Source organism: Pinus tabuliformis, chromosome 8, assembly GCF_031772625.1.
Source record: "Pinus tabuliformis cultivar Carrire ecotype Pingquan chromosome 8, CPIR1, whole genome shotgun sequence".
NCBI classification, from domain to species: Eukaryota; Viridiplantae; Streptophyta; class Pinopsida; order Pinales; family Pinaceae; genus Pinus; species Pinus tabuliformis.
The window spans coordinates 1,573,364,960-1,573,382,090 of NC_142294.1; the positions used below are offsets into that span (position 1 = coordinate 1,573,364,960).

General features: G+C 37.3%; 1 protein-coding gene across 6 annotated transcripts in view; it reads left to right on the plus strand.

Moving 5' to 3' along the window:
• The first annotated feature begins 2,023 nt into the window (after positions 1-2,023).
• Positions 2,024-17,131, plus strand: part of UBP22 (ubiquitin-specific protease 22) — a 76,349-nt gene continuing 61,241 nt past the window's right edge. For 3 of the 6 annotated variants that reach the window (XR_016246615.1, XR_016246616.1, XM_089374132.1), the window contains exon 1: positions 2,030-3,131. Coding sequence is in view for 4 of the 6 variants with exons in the window: in XM_089374132.1 (XP_089230258.1) it covers positions 2,326-3,131 (806 nt within the window). In the remaining 2 variants the exon portion in view is untranslated. Of the gene's footprint in view, positions 3,132-17,131 lie in introns of all 6 variants that reach the window. The other 3 variants (XM_089374135.1, XM_089374134.1, XM_089374133.1) reach the window with 3 other exon arrangements.

A 17,131-nucleotide genomic window follows, 5' to 3' on the forward strand; every position in this document is an offset into this window, starting at 1 on the left:
CCAAAAATGCTTTCCAACCCCCCAAAGTTCTGTTCTTTCTACAACCGTTCCAACTTAGATTTTTGTTGAAGTCAATTCTGAGGTATTTGTAATCTGAACCTTCTTCCAGAATGTTTCCTTCAAAGTAGAACCTATGCTGGTTATGTTTTATTTTCTTAGAGAAGACCACTACTTTCATTTTGTTGATATTGACTTGCATCCCCACACTTCTACAAAAATGCTAAAGGGATAGTAAGTGCTCTTGCAAACCAAGAGCTGATTTAGCAATCAGAATAAGGTCATCTGCACACAAAAGAAGCCTTATAACAAATTTGCACAAATAGATACCATCACTCCCTTGCGAATTTAACCACTCCTCAAGCTTGTCGATATATAAACCAAAAAGGGTAGGAGACAGTGGGCAACCTTGCTTGACCCCAATATCGCTTCTAAAACTTTTAGAAATGCCTGCTGGAGTTCTAATTTTGACTTCCACCTCTTCATACAGCCTATGCATAGTTGCTCTCAAATGTTTAGGAACCCCAAGTTCCTCCATTATGTGCCAAAGTTTATCCCTAGGAACCGAGTCAAACGCTTTTATGAAATCAACAAAGCAACAAAAGACTTCTTCCTTTTTCTCCCAAACTTTTTCAATGATGTGCCTTAAAGTTATGCAATGATCAACTGTGGAATGTTTAGGTCTAAAACCTGCTTGCCCTTTAGCACACTTATCTCTTTCGTCTGCCCACTTGCTAATTTTGTTTTCTAGCATGCTTCCAAATAGCTTTGAAAATAAAGGGTTTATCATGATGGTCCTATAATTGGAGGGATTATTGATGTTCCCACTCTTGAAAAGAGGTATTGCTAGACTGGTTGTCCAATCTGTGGGGAGCCCTTGTTATATGATGTTGTTGAAGATTTTTGTAATGTGAGGTGCAAGAATCTTTGAGCCCCACTTTAGATATTCTGCTTGGAGTTTAGCTAAGTGTTTTGCTTTTCCAACACCCAATTTCTTGATACCCATCTCTACCTCTTGTACCGTGAAGAGTTAAATATTAGTGTTGACCAAGGGAGGAGGGTCAACCTTGAGAACCTGCTCATAGAGTTGTCTTGCATAGTCAAACCATTTAGAAGCTATAATATTATTTCTAATAATATATATTAAGATTTTGTATAATAAATATTAACATTTTAATTACAAATTGATTTTAAAACATTTAAATATAAAAATATAAATTATTATTCTAATATTTTTATAGATTTAATTTTCAAAAGACAATAAAACTTAATTTTATGATAAAGATAAATTATTTTAAAAACCAATGAAAAGTCAAAATACATCAAAACTTAGAGATTAGAATCTTTCTTTTTTCATTTAGGATGGGATTTAGAAAACTTTAAAAGACTACAAACTTCCCAGCTAATTCCATCACTATTATAATGCCACGTGTCAATTTGTATTTGGAGGAAAAAGACTAAAATAGACAGATTTTATTGGTCGAATCTACCAACCAAACCCATTATAGGAACACATTCAGTGTAACAAGGAAATAAATTTATGTTAGATATACTTAAAAAAAGAAAAAGAAAAAAAGAACCAACATCTTTTATTTATAATTACAAATTATAAGAAAACCAACCTTTTTTATTTATAATTACAAATTATTTTTTATTTAAGAGCTTAAAATTACTCTCTTTTAGAAAAATAATTTGAAATAAAATTATAAACAAAGAAAAACTGGATTTGGTTCTTCAACCTCCCTGACCATGAACCACACTAGTTGGTTCGAAACGCATCCACAAATGATAAATCTTGTGATTTATGCCGAAAAATCTCTCTTAAAATACTAAATCGATATACCATATTTCTTTAAAAAATAAACACCGAATGTAAGAAAACATTTTTCCAAAAATGATATAATATTGATGGGTTTTTCTTTTTAAAGATAATTGGAAAAAATGAAAACAATATAAGCGTAAATGCAGGAAAAAGATTTCTAATCATTTTTTCGTCCGATTGTACTAACTTCTCTGACCCACTGCCAAAAGCTTCTCCTATTTAGGGGCCGATATTCTCTTGAGTCGTGAAATACGGGAGATATTTATTTTTTTAGCGACAGAACATTTGCTTAGGAGAGAGAGAAAAGGGTTCCTCGTATGGTTGTAGCCAACGGCCATAACCAAACTGTAAGTCGGTTTGATTCGATTGGGATTGGACTAGATTAAATTGCAGGACAGAGATCGACAATTGCTGCTTGGAATTTTGTAGTGTGATCTCCGAGGTATGAAGAATAATTCCCTGATGAGATTTGAAAACATAGACATAGACATCCACTCATCATCGACATGGCCAAGGGCTGCATAAGAAGAAGCAGCCCCGAGGGTTGCCAGCACTTGACCAACTACAGAGCCCGACATGGCCCGGAGGTGTTAAAGGCGCTCTCCAAGTGCCTGCGCATAAGGCCTCCTGGCGGAGCGACCCTTAGACGGGATCCCCACGATGTGCCCGCCTGCATAACCTGCGGCAAGAACCAGGGTCGCCTTTATGCTTGCCTCGTCTGCGCCACGGTCGCCTGTTGGCGCCCCCCGGACTTCCTACACGCCAGTCAACACGCCAATGCCCATCCCGGCCACGATATCGCGGTGGATGTCGACCGGGCCGAGCTCTTCTGCTGCGCCTGCAATGACCAGGTCTACGACTCTGACTTCGACACCGCCGTGCTCTTTGCCCTAGCCGCAGTCCGCGGCGATGGCAGCGGAGGGCGACCCGAGCCCAACGGCAACAGCAACGGCAACGGCAGAAATAAGAGGAAGAGGCTGCTTGTAGAGTACCGGCCGTGGATGCCCACGGCCAGGGAGAAGTCGTTGCTGGTCAGGGGGTCAAGCCCTCTCGGAGAGTGCTCGGGTTCTTGCCTGCCCTGGGGTTTGAGAGGACTCAACAATTTGGGGAACACTTGCTTTATGAATTCTGTGTTGCAGGCGCTGCTCCACACACCGCCGCTGCGAAATTATTTTCTGAGCGACAGGCATAATCGTTATGTTTGCCAGAAGAATGCGCAGCGCCTCTGCTTGGCCTGTGATATGGACGCCATGTTCTCAGCGGCGTTCTCCGGTGATCGGACCCCTTACAGCCCTGCACAATTCCTCTACAGGTTAGGCTTTCATTTTTTGACCTTTCTCAAGGAAAGTGCTTATGGATGACGTTTAAATGACAAACAAGGTCAGGTGGATGTTCTGGGTGATTTAAGTGAATCTCCCTGGGTGTTTTAAGTGAAGAGTATTATTCAGTAGCAGGAGCAAAGAAAATGTTTGTGTTTATTCTGATGTAAATGGTTTTTTATTGAAGGTCATTAATGTTTTTGGTTAATGGTAATATTTATTTATTTGTTTTCCTTTTAAAAGAATGTTGAATGGCTAATCTAGGGGTTACAGCCTGTCACTGTAACCTGGAAAGTATCTTTAACTCACTATTATTTTTATATATTCAATAGAGCTGAGATTATAATAATGCTTCTAGACGTTAGAGGCTGTAAAGACCGTCACTATAACTTTGGACTATAGCATCCAAAGTATATTTAACAATTCACTAATATAACACCAAAAATATATTTAAGATAATTTTATGAGAATTTAGACTGTAATAATAGCTTTAAATAAAAACTTCACCACTTTGCCTCTAAAAATAGATAGAGTTCATTCTGATTGAATGGATACTATAATCACCACTCTGCCTCTAAAAGTGCATACAGTAATGGATTTCCCAACTCCACATAACATACTTTGTCAAGTAAGTCGAGTGAACTACATCGTCGGAATATTTAAAATAATTATTTAAAACATATTAATAATTTTATATTTAAAAATAGTTTATGTTATATCATTAGTTTTGATAAATATAATTTATTAATTTATAATAAATATTATATTAATCCCCAAGTTTGTTTAATGGGTTGAATTCAATCACCACTCTGCCTCTAAAAGTGGATACAGTAATGGATTTCCCACTCCACATAACATGTTTTGTCAAGTAAGTCGAGTGAACTACATCGTCAGAATATTTAAAATAATTATTTAAAAAATATTAATAAATTTATATTTAAAAATAGTTTATATTATATTATTAATTTTGATAAATATAATTTTTTTTTTCAATCAGTCTATTCTTATTATTTATACAAAAAAGTTACAGCAAGGCCACAGCCTTGAAAGTCTTGCCATGAAGTTGGCATTTTACAAAATTGATCATGATCTCAGTACATAGTAGACCTCCAGCAGTATTTTGACTTCACATAAGACTTGAAACAGTGCTGAACATAAACTAAAACGAAACTTGCACAGCTAGAGAACGCTAGACATAAACGAAACTTTGACTGACAGAGACCTGAAACATGCATTAATGTCGAGATTCAAAACGGAGTTGAGCTCCTACTTCAGAAACTGCAAAGGGCGGAAACCCGGGCGGGATCTGTCATCCTCAGAGGTGTATGGCTCCTCAATGACCCTGCACCCGAATTGTAGTGAGTCCTCCGAATTAGAATGATGAACCGCCGAGCCTGTTGGTTCTCCTCGAGTTGGCGCACTTGGACCTGCAGGGACAGTCGAATTCACCATAGAGGGACCTCCCATGACCTGGCGCTGATTGTCAATCAAATTCGCTGTCCTTTGGTCTGCAAGAACTCCAGTATGGGCCACTCTCGAACCCCGGACATCTTCACATTTTTCAATCGTGACGGAGACTATGAAGGTGGAGTTGGCTAAAGAACACGGGATGCGGTAGCGAACAGTCGGGTGGGCCGCATGCTCACAATCAACAGTCCTGACTCGCCCACGACCCCTGCCTCTGCCACTTCTGGTGACAGGGGGACTGCTTCGACCAAGTTCCAGCGCGTCCGAGGAAGAGTAAGAAATGGGGGTGGACCGTTGAGAGGTGGCCCGACTGCAGGAGCCGCCACGTCTGCTCCCCATCCTGGGCCGTTCGCGCGGCATGGCAATGTGCAGAGGTTTGTCAAAAGAGCGGATACACTGAGAGGAGTGCCCAGAGAGGCGGAAACAGAACCTCGACGGAACCGTATGAACTTGGAACCAGAGCCCAGCGTTTATGATATGCTCTTGAGCCTAGAAAGGGAATGACAGGCCTAAGCTCGCTTGTAGAATAGCTCAGAGAAACACACAATGCAGCAATTCATAAGGTCGCAGAGGTCTGCGACGAAGCCGCGGGAATGATGAGCTTATGGAGCGCCATAGCACAATAAACCATGAGACTGATGGAGGAAGTAAATGCCTTCATTAATATGCTTGTGCGAGACCAGCTCACCCGTCCAATGCGATAACCAGTGGCGTGCTTGGGCTGACACCTGCCCATGTGATACGCCACCATCGTACCCTTTGATCTGTGAAGCACCCGCATCCGGGAATATAACTTATTAATTTATAATAAATATTATATTAATCCCCAAAGTTTGTTTAATGGGTTGAATTCTTGGTGTGAAAGTATTTCTTCTTTATTATTGAAGAGTGATGGAGTTAATTGGGGTTAGGTTTTATTAATGAACTAGTAAAAAGTGATCTTTTGAAGTGGATCTGCCCAGTTTCTATGGATGTAGATGTTATCTATCTCTGGAGAAAATGAAATCTGCCTCACAAAAATAAATGTAAGTATTTCTTCTTTATTATTGAAGAGTAATGGAGTTAATTGGAGTTAGGTTCCATTAATAAACCAGTAAAAAGTGATCCCTTCAAATGCATTTGCCCAAAACAATGTTTTTATGGAGATAGATGTTATCTATCTCTGGAGAAAATGAAATCTGAGTCACAAAAATAAATATAATTTTATAAAAAAAAATAAATCGATACTATAATGACCACTCTGCCTCTAAAAGTGGATACATTTCAATGGAAGATTGAATGGACTTCCTAACTCCACATAACAGGTTTTGTCAAGTAAGTGAATTATATCCTCAGACTATTTAAAAAATATTAATAAATCTGTGTATAAATAGTTTATATTATATTATTAATTTTGACAAATATTTTAATAAATATATTTTATTAATTTATAATATTATATTATATTTAATTTCAGGGTTAGTTAAATTGAGAGTTTTTATTTTTAAAGCATTTTTTATTGAGAAGTTACAGAATCAATTTGGGGTTAGGTTTTATGGGCGAGTGAGAAGTGATTCTTTCAAGTAGATTTGTCTAAAATGTTTTTGTGGGTATAGTAAGAAATGATCTCTTCAAGTGGACCTGCCCAAAATAATGTTTCTGTGGATATAGTGATCACCCATCTTTAAAGTCAACTACAATTTATTTATTTATTTATTTTTTAAATATGTTAATAAGTATAATTTTATTAATTTTACTAAAAAGCAAAATATCTATTTAGCTAAAATTATCTTCCATATTGTTGCATTGTTTTGAAATAAAAGTTATACGACAGTAAAATGGAACCTTCATTTTTTTCCCATTTAAATGTTGAAAATATATATAACAATGCAGCCAAAAGAATGTGAATGTGCACGAGTACAAGAAAAAAACTGGTAACCTCACCAGTGAATGTCTACAGGATAAAGTTTTCGTGCAACCAAATTTGTTTTCAAAACCGTGAGGTTTTGTGACCTATGAAACGACCCACCAACTGTTGTTTTCAGAAAGGGTTGGGTCTTCATCAGAAATGGTTGGGTCCGAAACATTTATCAGGAAGGCAGGATGCTCGTTGTTGGGGATTTATCTATGGAATTTGTTTGGCATAATTTGTAACTGTAGACTTTTTTGAATTTTACCCGTAAGACGTCTATCTTTTTTAAGGTCTGTAAATTAATTTAATTTAATAATTTTTAATTTTTTTATTATATGTTTATGATGTGCGTATTTATAATTTTGTAAGAATTAATTTCTAATTTAAAAAATGATAATCTAAAATATTTAAATTATCAAAATCACTTTAAAAATTATATATAATTTAAATTACATCAATTTTTAATATAACTAAATTATGGATTTTAGATTTATCCTCCCGTTACCATAAAATTTTAAACTGAAAGATTATAATGTATTTATGATTTTAATAACATAACTGCATTTTAGGTTTATCCTCCCATCACCATACAGTTTCAAACTTATAAACTATAATATATTTATAATTTGTAATTTAAACAATCATTACCGAAAACACATCTAAATAATGAAAATTATTTATAAATTATATTTAATTTAAATTACACCAAGCCTCGAATAGATTCTAAATATCTAGCGTCAATCACCATAAAATTTTAAACTTGAATTCTCATAACGGAACCCTTTCAAAATTCAAACTAATCATGACAACAGGATTTAACTATTATCAATTAAAGAAAACCCTTCCAAACAAATCATGCTAACAGAATTTAACTATTATCATTGAAGATCCCTTGTGAATCATTTTTAAGATCCCTTATGAATCATATATAATTAATGTGTTGGGAAGTCTCTTTTTAAATGTGCCCTGAGGAGCATCATTGCGACAGACTTCATTTAACTTAAATGGGGATCTATTCTTGCGACATAATTCTTCTTAACCTAGCTTGCATGGGCTGTCTTGGGTCCTTTAGTCAGCAATTTCCATGCTTTTCTAGCTTAGGATAATGATAAAATTAAGAATAAGATCAAGTTGTAATAAATCGCTTTATGATAAGCTGTAGTAGCTTTATTGCTTGAAATCACCTTATGTAAAAGCCATGCTTTGTAAAGGATAATGGCTGAGAAGGATTTATCTATAAATTATAAATAAAATAATGGGACGCTGTAAGGGGGAGATCCCAGAGGCATTATGTTCTTGAAGAATTCTCTCTGTGCATAGGAACTTACAGTTCTTGATAACTAGTATATTTTCATATGTATTTGATGGCGATTTTTTCCTTTTGAACCTTATTAATGGTGATTTGGCCTTATTTTCCTATCATATACGTGAATTAAGCTTGTTGGTACAGTTTTTCCCTTATATCGGCATGATTGTTCTTCTTAAATGCATTGTTAAGTCCCGCAGATAAAACTCAGCTTTACACAGGGAAATTATGAAAAAGGCTTAAGCTGGACGTAGTTCTGGACCTGAATTATTATTAAATCTGGTTCATACCCATATCAGGTCCGAACCTTTATCGCATCGCATAACCATAAGTGGAGCGGAAGAGACCTGTGGAACCGCCGAAGTCTGAACCCCTGATAAGCTTGGACCCGAAATACTATATAGTTGGGTTGATAAGTTTTTGGGTCCGCAAGGTTATCACATCACAAGGTTGAAGCGGGAGGAGTCTATTGTGTGGACTTTCGGAATCGCTGATAGCGATTGCCGATAGCCACATGGCATATCGCATCGGGGAATCACCATATTAAAGTGCCGATTGTGTTATTCCGATCCTTTGGAATAAAAGCTGTTGATTATGTTGTTTGCGTAAAACACATTTTTCCATGGGTTTTAGCGCCGATAGTGTATTCAACGCTATTTGCGTTATTTCCATTTGAAAAGCCTGTCGATAGTATATTTGTGTAATTCCAGTCCCGATAGAGTATAAGGGCTCTGTGGAAGAAATTGCGGCAATAATAAGGATTGGGGTTCTAGAGGAAAACCCATGAGGTTGTCAGTGTAACAGTAAATGATTGATACGCCAATAAGTGGAGAAGGAGGAATTGAAGAAATTGTAGCTAGATTTGAGAGGTTGTCTATATCGCTTGCACCCAGGCCACCTTTAGTGGTATCAGAGCCACTAGCTGACATTAAATTGAATCTCAGAAGCAGGAGAAGGAAAATTAATATGGCTTTTAGAGTTGGAAGAGGACGTGGACGTGGTGGAAGAGGACGACCTGTTATAAACGCTGAAGTAATGGAAGCTGTGCTGTGCAATAGATGCAAGCTAGATTGGATGCATTAACAACATATAGAAATATAGATGATGGAGATGTTAGTGAACTTGAGGTTGAAGTTGCAGAGGAGGAAGCTGTAGCAGTTACTTTTGAGATGAGGTTTTTTCAGTCAGTATTGAGATCCACAGCTAGGTCAAAGACTGAGGTTCCAATATATGAAGGAGGATTGGATCTAGAAGAATTGATAGACTAGATTAATGGCATGGAGAAATTCTTCGATTATGAAGAAACAGGAGATGTGAAGAAAATCAAGTTTCCAGTCACCAAGTTAAAAGGCCATGTAGTGCTTTGGTGGGATGGTGTGCAGGCGGAAAGCAAAAGACTTGGCAAGCAACCAATCAAAAATTGGAGCAGGATGGTAGCAAAGCTAAGAGGTAAGTTTCTGCCAAGTAATTATCAGCAAACCTTGTTCAGACAGATGCAGAATCTTAGACAGAGGTCTTTGACAGTAAAAGAATACACAGAGGAATTCTATAAGGTAAGCATAAGAGCTGGAGAAGCCCAGGATACAGATGAGAAGGTAGATAGATATGTGAATGGCCTTAGGATGGACATTCAAGATGAGATAAGTCTACCGTCTCCTAAAACAGTAGAGGAAGCTTATTAGATAGCACTGAAAGCTGAAGAAAAACTCATGAGGAAGTAGTCTGCAAGAGGGAGAGGTACTTTCCGAGGAAGGGGAAGTCAAGGTGGTAGAGGGAGATCTACAACACCTAAAGATGGAGTTAGCAGCAGTTCAACTGAACATACACCCACAGGAGGTGATGCAAGAGGCAGAGGGAGTTTTTCTAGAGGAAGAGGAGGCAGAGGAAAGGCAGAGAAATAAGATGTTACAGATGTAACAAACTGGGACACAGAGCTTTTGAGTGCCCAGAGAATGCAGGAACAAGCCAGAAGAATGCAACTGTTGCTCCAGTTGAGGGGGAACCACCAGTAGCAGAAGAAGAAAATATACTAGAGAGAGGAGAATGTTTGGTAGTTAATAAAGTTTTGCTCAAACTAGCAAAGGAGGTAGTTGAACCATGAGAAAGAAAGACTTTATTCGGGACAGTGTGTAAAGTTCAAGGGAAATGTTGTTAGATGATCATTGATAGTGGTAGCATTGATAATTTGGTCTCTACAGAAGTGGTGGAGAAATTGAAGCTGAAGACAATGAAACATCCAACACCTTACAAGGTGTCATGGTTGCAAAAGGGACATCAACTGTTAGTGAATGAACAGTGTGAAGTGGAATTTCAGGTGGGCAAGTATAAAGATAAAATTGTATGTGATGTGATGCCAATGGATGTGTGTCACATATTGCTTGGAAGACCTTGGCAATATGACAGAGGAGCCATGCATGATGGAAAAAGAAACACCTACAAGTTTGGAAAGGATGGTGTCAATCATACGTTGCTGCCTCTGCAAGAAGAAGATGTACCAGGAAAGAAGACTGATCCAAAAACTCTGTTATTTGGAGGAAAGGAATACTTGAAGCAGATTGAAGAGAATGAGGTAAATTTTGTTGTAATTTGCAAGCCCAAGGTAATAATGACTTCTACTAAAATTTCTGATTTACCCATTGAAATTCAAGAAATGTTGGAGAAATATTGTGATATTATTGTTGATGATTTGCCAAATGAGTTACCACCCATTAGAAGAATTAGCCATCATATAGATTTGATTCCTGGAGCAAGTCTGCCTAACAAAGTAGCTTATAGAATGACTCCTACAGAAAATGAAGAGGTTAGAAAGCAGGTGCAAGAATTACTTGACAAAGCGTTGATCAGAGAAAGCTTGAGTCCTTGTGCAGTGCTAACAGTGTTGAGTCCAAAGAAGGATGGAGGTTGGAGAATGTGTACAAATTCAAGAGCCATCCATAAAATCACAATCAGGTATAGATTTCCATTACCTAGAATTGAAGATTTAATGGATTGCTTGAGTGGAGCAAAGAATTTTTCAAAACTAGATCTTAAAAGTGGGTATCATCAAATAAGGATAAGAGAAGGGGATGAGTGGAAAACCGCTTTTAAGACAAATGAGGGATTATATGAGTGGAGAGTAATGCCTTTTGGGTTGTCAAATGCACCAAGTACATTTATGAGACTCATGAATGAGGTTTTTAAAGATTTTATTGGTAAATTTGTAATAGTATATCTGGACTATATATTAGTTTACAACAGGTCTAAGGAGGAGCATATGAGGCATTTGAATTATGTCTTATAAGGCTGCAGCAGGAGAAATTATTGCTGAATTTGAAGAAGTGTTCATTCATGAAAGAAGAGCTAGTGTACTTGGGTTTTGTTATTTTTGCTGAAGGGCTGAAGATGGATCTAGAGAAGATCAAGGCAATCATGGAGTGGCCTTCACCCAAGAGTGTTTTTGAGGTAAGAAGTTTTCATGGCCTTGCTAGCTTTTATAGAAAATTCATTAAGAATATTAGTAAGATTAATGCACCTATTATCGAGACCATGAAGAAGGACAAACAACCATTTAGATGCACTGCTGAAGCAGAGAAAAATTTTCAGTTGTTAAAGGAAAAAATCATTGAAAAGCCTATTTTGGTTTTACCTGATTTTAGTAAGCCTTTCCAAGTGAAGTGTGATGCCAGCGGAGAAGTTATTGGAGGTGTATTAAGCCAGGAAGATAGACCTATAGCCTACTTTAGTGAAAAGCTAAATGATTCAAAGAAGAGGTATTCTTCTTATGACAAGGAGTTCCATGCAGTTGTGCAGTCATTGAAGAAATGGAGGCATTATCTAATGTCAACGGAATTCATCCTTTATTCAGATAACCATGCACTACAGTATATTATGTAGCAGCCAAAGCTTAGCTAGAAACATGCTAAATGGGTAGAGTATCTTCAAGGTTTCCATTTTGTTTTGAAGCATATAAATGGCCAATCAAACAAAGTTGCAGATGCCTTAAGTAGGAGGAATGTATTATTTCAAGAGAGTCAAATCCAAGTGTTGGGTTTTGATTTTCTTAAAGAATTGTATGAAACAGATCCAGATTTTAAAGAGGCATTTGAGGCTTGTAAAAATCCTATTTTGATGGATAGGAGTAAATGGTTGGATTACTTCTTACAAGATGGACTGTTGTTTAAAAAAATCAGCTATGCATACCAAACTGTTCAATGAGGGAGAATTTAATCAAAGAAAAACATAGTGGAGGACTTGCAGGACATTTTGGCATAGAGAAGACTTTTGAACAGTTGAACAGATTTTATTTCTGGCCGAAAATGAAATCTGAAGTGGAGAAGTATGTGAAAACTTGCAAAATCTGTCAATATGCAAAGGGAAGGAGCCAAAACACAGGTTTGTATATCCCATTACCAATTCTAGATAGGCCTTGGGATATGGTAAGTATGGATTTTGTTTTGGGCTTACCAAAGACTCAAAGAGGTAATGATTCAATTTTTGTTGTAGTGGACAGATTTTCAAAAATGGCACACTTTATTCTATGTTATAAGATTAGTGATGCTTCTCACATTTCTAATTTGTTTTTTAAGGAGGTTGTAAGATTGCATGGGTTGCCTAAGAGTATTGTCTCGGACAGGGATTCCAAATTTGTTGGACATTTCTGGAGGACACTATGGAAGAAATTGGGAACTAAATTAAGTTTTAGTTCTGCCTATCATCCGCAAACTGATGGAAAGACTGAAGTTGTGAACAGTAGTTTGGGCAATCTTTTAAGGAGCCTTACTGCCGAACATCCAAAGCAATGGGATCAAGTAATGGCACAAGCTGAATATGCATATAATGACTCACCTAACAGGAGTACAAGACAGAGTCCATTCCATATTGTTTATGGAATGCATCCAAGAGGAGTAGTTGAGTTAAGAAACTTGGGAAAAGAAGAGATGAGAAGTGCAGAGGGTGAAGATTTTGCTTCAGAAATGCAAGCAATACATGAACAAGCGAAACAAGCGCTGCAGGATAGCAATATCAAGTACAAGACCAGAGCAGACATGAGAAGAAGAGAGGTGAACTTTGAAGTTGGAGATCTGGTTTTAGCACACCTCAGAAAGGAGAGGTTTCAAAGAGGGAGTATAACAAATTAAAGTTCAAAAAAATTGGACTGTGCAGAGTGTTGAGGAAATTTTCTGCAAATGCCTATGAGATTGAGTTACCCCCTAATGTTGGAATATCACCAATTTTTAATGTTGCAGACCTGTACAAGTATGAAGGTGAAACTGCAGATGATACAACACAAGATCAAGAGAACCAAGAGATTGACTGGGTAAAACAGTTACCCACAGCAAAGAATTTGCAGCCAAAAAGAATTCTGGACAAGAAGGTGTTTAAGAAAACAAGGGGATGAGAATACTTCCAGTATTTGGTAAAGTGGAAGGATCAGCCGACCGCTGAAGCTACTTGGGTTACAGAAGACATGCTATAGAAACTGGGCAGTTCTGTAGATGAACTCATGGACAAGAGCCCATGAAGAATTTTGTCCTCAGGAGTCTGATGTAGGAGCATGAGACTTGGAGGGAAAATCTTCAAACTTATTCCAAAAATCCAAAAAAATCTACAGGCAAAGGAGTGGGGTCCTTTAGCCAACAATTTCCATGCTTTTCTAGCTTAGGATAATGATAAAATTAAGAATAAGATCAAGTTGTAATAAATCGCTTTATGATAAGTTGTAGTAGCTTTATTGCTTTAAATCACTTTATGTAAAAGCCATGCTTTTGTAAAGGATAATGGTCGAGAAGGCTTTATCTATTAATTATAAATAAAATAACGGGACACTCTACAGAGGGAGATCCCGAAGGCATTATGTTCTTGAAGAATTCTCTTTGTGCATAGGAACTTACAGTTCTCTGATAACTGGTATATTTGCATATGTATTTGATGGCGATTCTTTCCTTCTAAACCTTATTAATGGTGATTCGACCTTATTTTCCTATCATATACGTGAATTAAGCTTGTTGGTACAATTTTTCCCTTATATCGACACGACTGTTCTTCTTAAATGCATTGTTAAGTCCTGCAGATAAAACTCAGCTTTACACAGGGAAATCGTGAAAAAGGCTTAAGCTGGACGTAGTTCTGGACCTGAGTTATTATTAAATCTGGTTCATACCCGTATCAGGTCTAAACCTTTATCACATCTCATAACCATAAGTGGAGCGAAAGAGACCTGTGGAACCACCGAAGTCTGAACCCCTGATAAGCTTGGACCCAAAATACTATATAGTTGGGTTGATAAGTTTTCGGGTCCGCAAGGTTATCGCATCGCAAGGTTGAAGCAGGAGGAGTCTATTGTGTGGACTTTTGGAATCACTTATAGCGGTTGCCGATAGCCACGTGGAATATCGCGTTGGGGAATCACCATATTAAAGTGCCGATTGTGTTATTCCGATCCTTTGGAATAAAAGCCGTCGATTGTGTTGTTTGCGTAAAATGCATTTTTCCTTGGGTTTTAGCACCGATAGTGTATTCAACGCTATTTGCGTTATTTCCATTTGAAAAGCCTGTCGATAGTATATTTGTGTAATTCCTTTGGAATTACAGTCCTGATAGAGTAGAAGGGCTCTGTGGAATAAATTGCGGCAATAACAAGAATTGGGGTTCTAGAGGAAAACCCATGAGGCTGTCAGTTTAACAGTAAATAACTAATACGCCAATAAGTGGAGAAGGAGGAATTGATGAAATTGTAGCCAAATTTGAGAGGTTGTCTATATCGCCTGCACCGAGGCCACCATTGTTGAACTAGGTTGCATTGGCTGTTGGGATGGGAACGGGTATGGGACGAGTTTTATATATATTAAAAGTTTTATAGGACTACTTCGTCATGTCTAACTTCTTATTTTGATGGGGGGATAGTACAAGATTTGAACCTAAAACTTCCGGTTTGGTGAGACTTCATTTCCATAGCCGTTGCCAATTAAATAAATTAAAATATAAAAATTAAAACTATTACTAATTTTGAAATTCAAATTACAAAATAAAATACTAATTGTCTGATACTAATACCATCTAATCATCATTGCACATCACAAACAAATCTTGTTATCATTGCCTATTGTCAAGAACTTGAGAAGTACTATTAGTTTGCTACAACACAATCTACTACTGTCTACATAATCATTCTATGATGTTGCAATGCATATGATGAATCATATCAAAATTTAAATAGCAACTAAACTTTAAAGGCTAAAAGTAAAATTTAATAAAATTGTAAACATCAACAAGTCATTAAAATTTTATTATAAATCCCAAATCAAGAGTCTAGAAAACCATGGATAATCCATAGTGTCATAGACTATAGTCACATCCATAGGCTTAGTGTGCGATAGGTATCATATGAGTCGTGCGAACAATAGATTTAGGTAGTATGCATAGTGTGTAGGTTTTTAAATTTCAAAATTGATTTTTAATTTTACTATTTAGACTTTAGAACTTAGGTATATTTTTTTTAATTTTTTTTTAAGGAGCAAGATAGCAGGGGACGTCTTAAAGTCCCTGATTTATCAAAGGATGTTTGGGAAGCCCCCTAGAAGTCGCCGATTTTTCGAGGGATGGCTCGGGGAAGGCCTTGAAGTCTCCAAGTCCTCGATGGAGACCCCGACCAATTGGGGATGTTTCTGACGAGTTCCAAAGTATCTGGATCGTCGAGAAGGCCCCAATTTATCAAGGGATGTTTGGGAAGTCCCTGATTTTTTGAAGGATAGCTTAGGGAGGGTTGGAAGTCTCCAAGTCCCTGATGGAGTCCTTGACCAATTGAGGACGTTTTCGACGAATTCCAAAATACCCGGATCATCGGGACACAAGTAACGCCATAAAATTTGGTGGAGACGGGACCATGCAAGCTAACTTTTAACTTAGGTGGTGAACTATTCTGCTAAAATACACCTGGGGACTTGCACGTGACTTCATCTTTGTATGCCAAACAAGCGCTGCATAGGCTTAATAGAAAGCAAACTTTGTACATGGCTTATTTTTCCATTGACCTTGTTGGTGAACCATGATTCCATGACCTCTTGCAAGTCTTTTTCAGCAGGAATAGCTAATACTTGTTATTTTTTTTAAATCACATCGTTTTGCAATTTGAATGATTTAATATTGTCATAGATTTTTTTTTGTCCCAAGGAAAAATCACAATTTTATTCATTTTGAACTAAATTACATATTGTAGATGCTAAAAAGCATAGATCCTGGTGACCAAGATCAATAAAAAGTCATCAGAGAGTTACCCTATTCTACTCTTTCCTACCTTTCTTTTTTCCACTTTCTGCCAACCATTAGAGTTGGGCGTGGATGATACAATTGTCATTTGATTCTCTTTTACACTTGATGGGATTTCTTTGTCAGAATCTGAACTTTCTGATGCATGAGTTCATTTGGTACCACTTGCTTATTTTTCAGATGTAATCATCTCAATCCGCTGTTGTTGTTTGGAAAGCATTGACACTAATGCAGATTTATGCTCAGCCTCGTCCTTCTGCGCAATTTCCTGGGATTTCTGTACATTGATGTTTGTGGTATTGTCTGTGGTTTCTGCTTCCTGTGTTTTTGAAAACTGCCATCCTTTTGGCTTTTGTGGTTGTCTCTTTTTTCTTTCTTTTTTAACTTGAGGACAAGCACTTTGAAGGTGACCAGTATGAAGACATGTATGACAACGGAAGGCTGTATTCTCATAGTCAAGGGGTTGAGACCACTGCTGATTGTTGTGAAATAAGGTCTACCTCTACACAGATTCTGGCAAAGGTGAAAATGCCCTTTGAGACTCGATCTGCATCCATCTTTAAAAATTTCCCCAGAGAATTCCCAATTCCTGCTAATACTTTGTGATGCCAAAAATGCAATGGTAGATTATGTAACCTTACCCACATAGGCATTTTGGAAACCACCATGGTATTTGCATCAAAACTTGGAAACCATGGTATCATGAATAGACCCGCATTGCCCCAAAACCATGGTCCCTCGTTTAATGCATAATCCTTATCTTTTGTTGTATCAAACTTGACAATGAAAAAACCTCTAGAACATAAATGGATATCACAACTTTCTGTCCAAGTAGAATAAATCCATTGATGTAGTGCCTCCAATTTGGGCCAAAATCCATTGAATCTACATATAACTGCTCTAGTATGGAATTCATCATGAATCTCATTTACCTCAGGCAAGTTGATTGTCAAGGCTGACACTTGGGTCATCTGCTCCACAATGTAGGGACCAAGAATAGTGGGAGACTGTTCTGGTTGTTTTGTGGCTCTGCCTTCCCCTTGACTGCATCTTTGAACGAAGTTGGGCCTTTTGAGCTAGTTCCT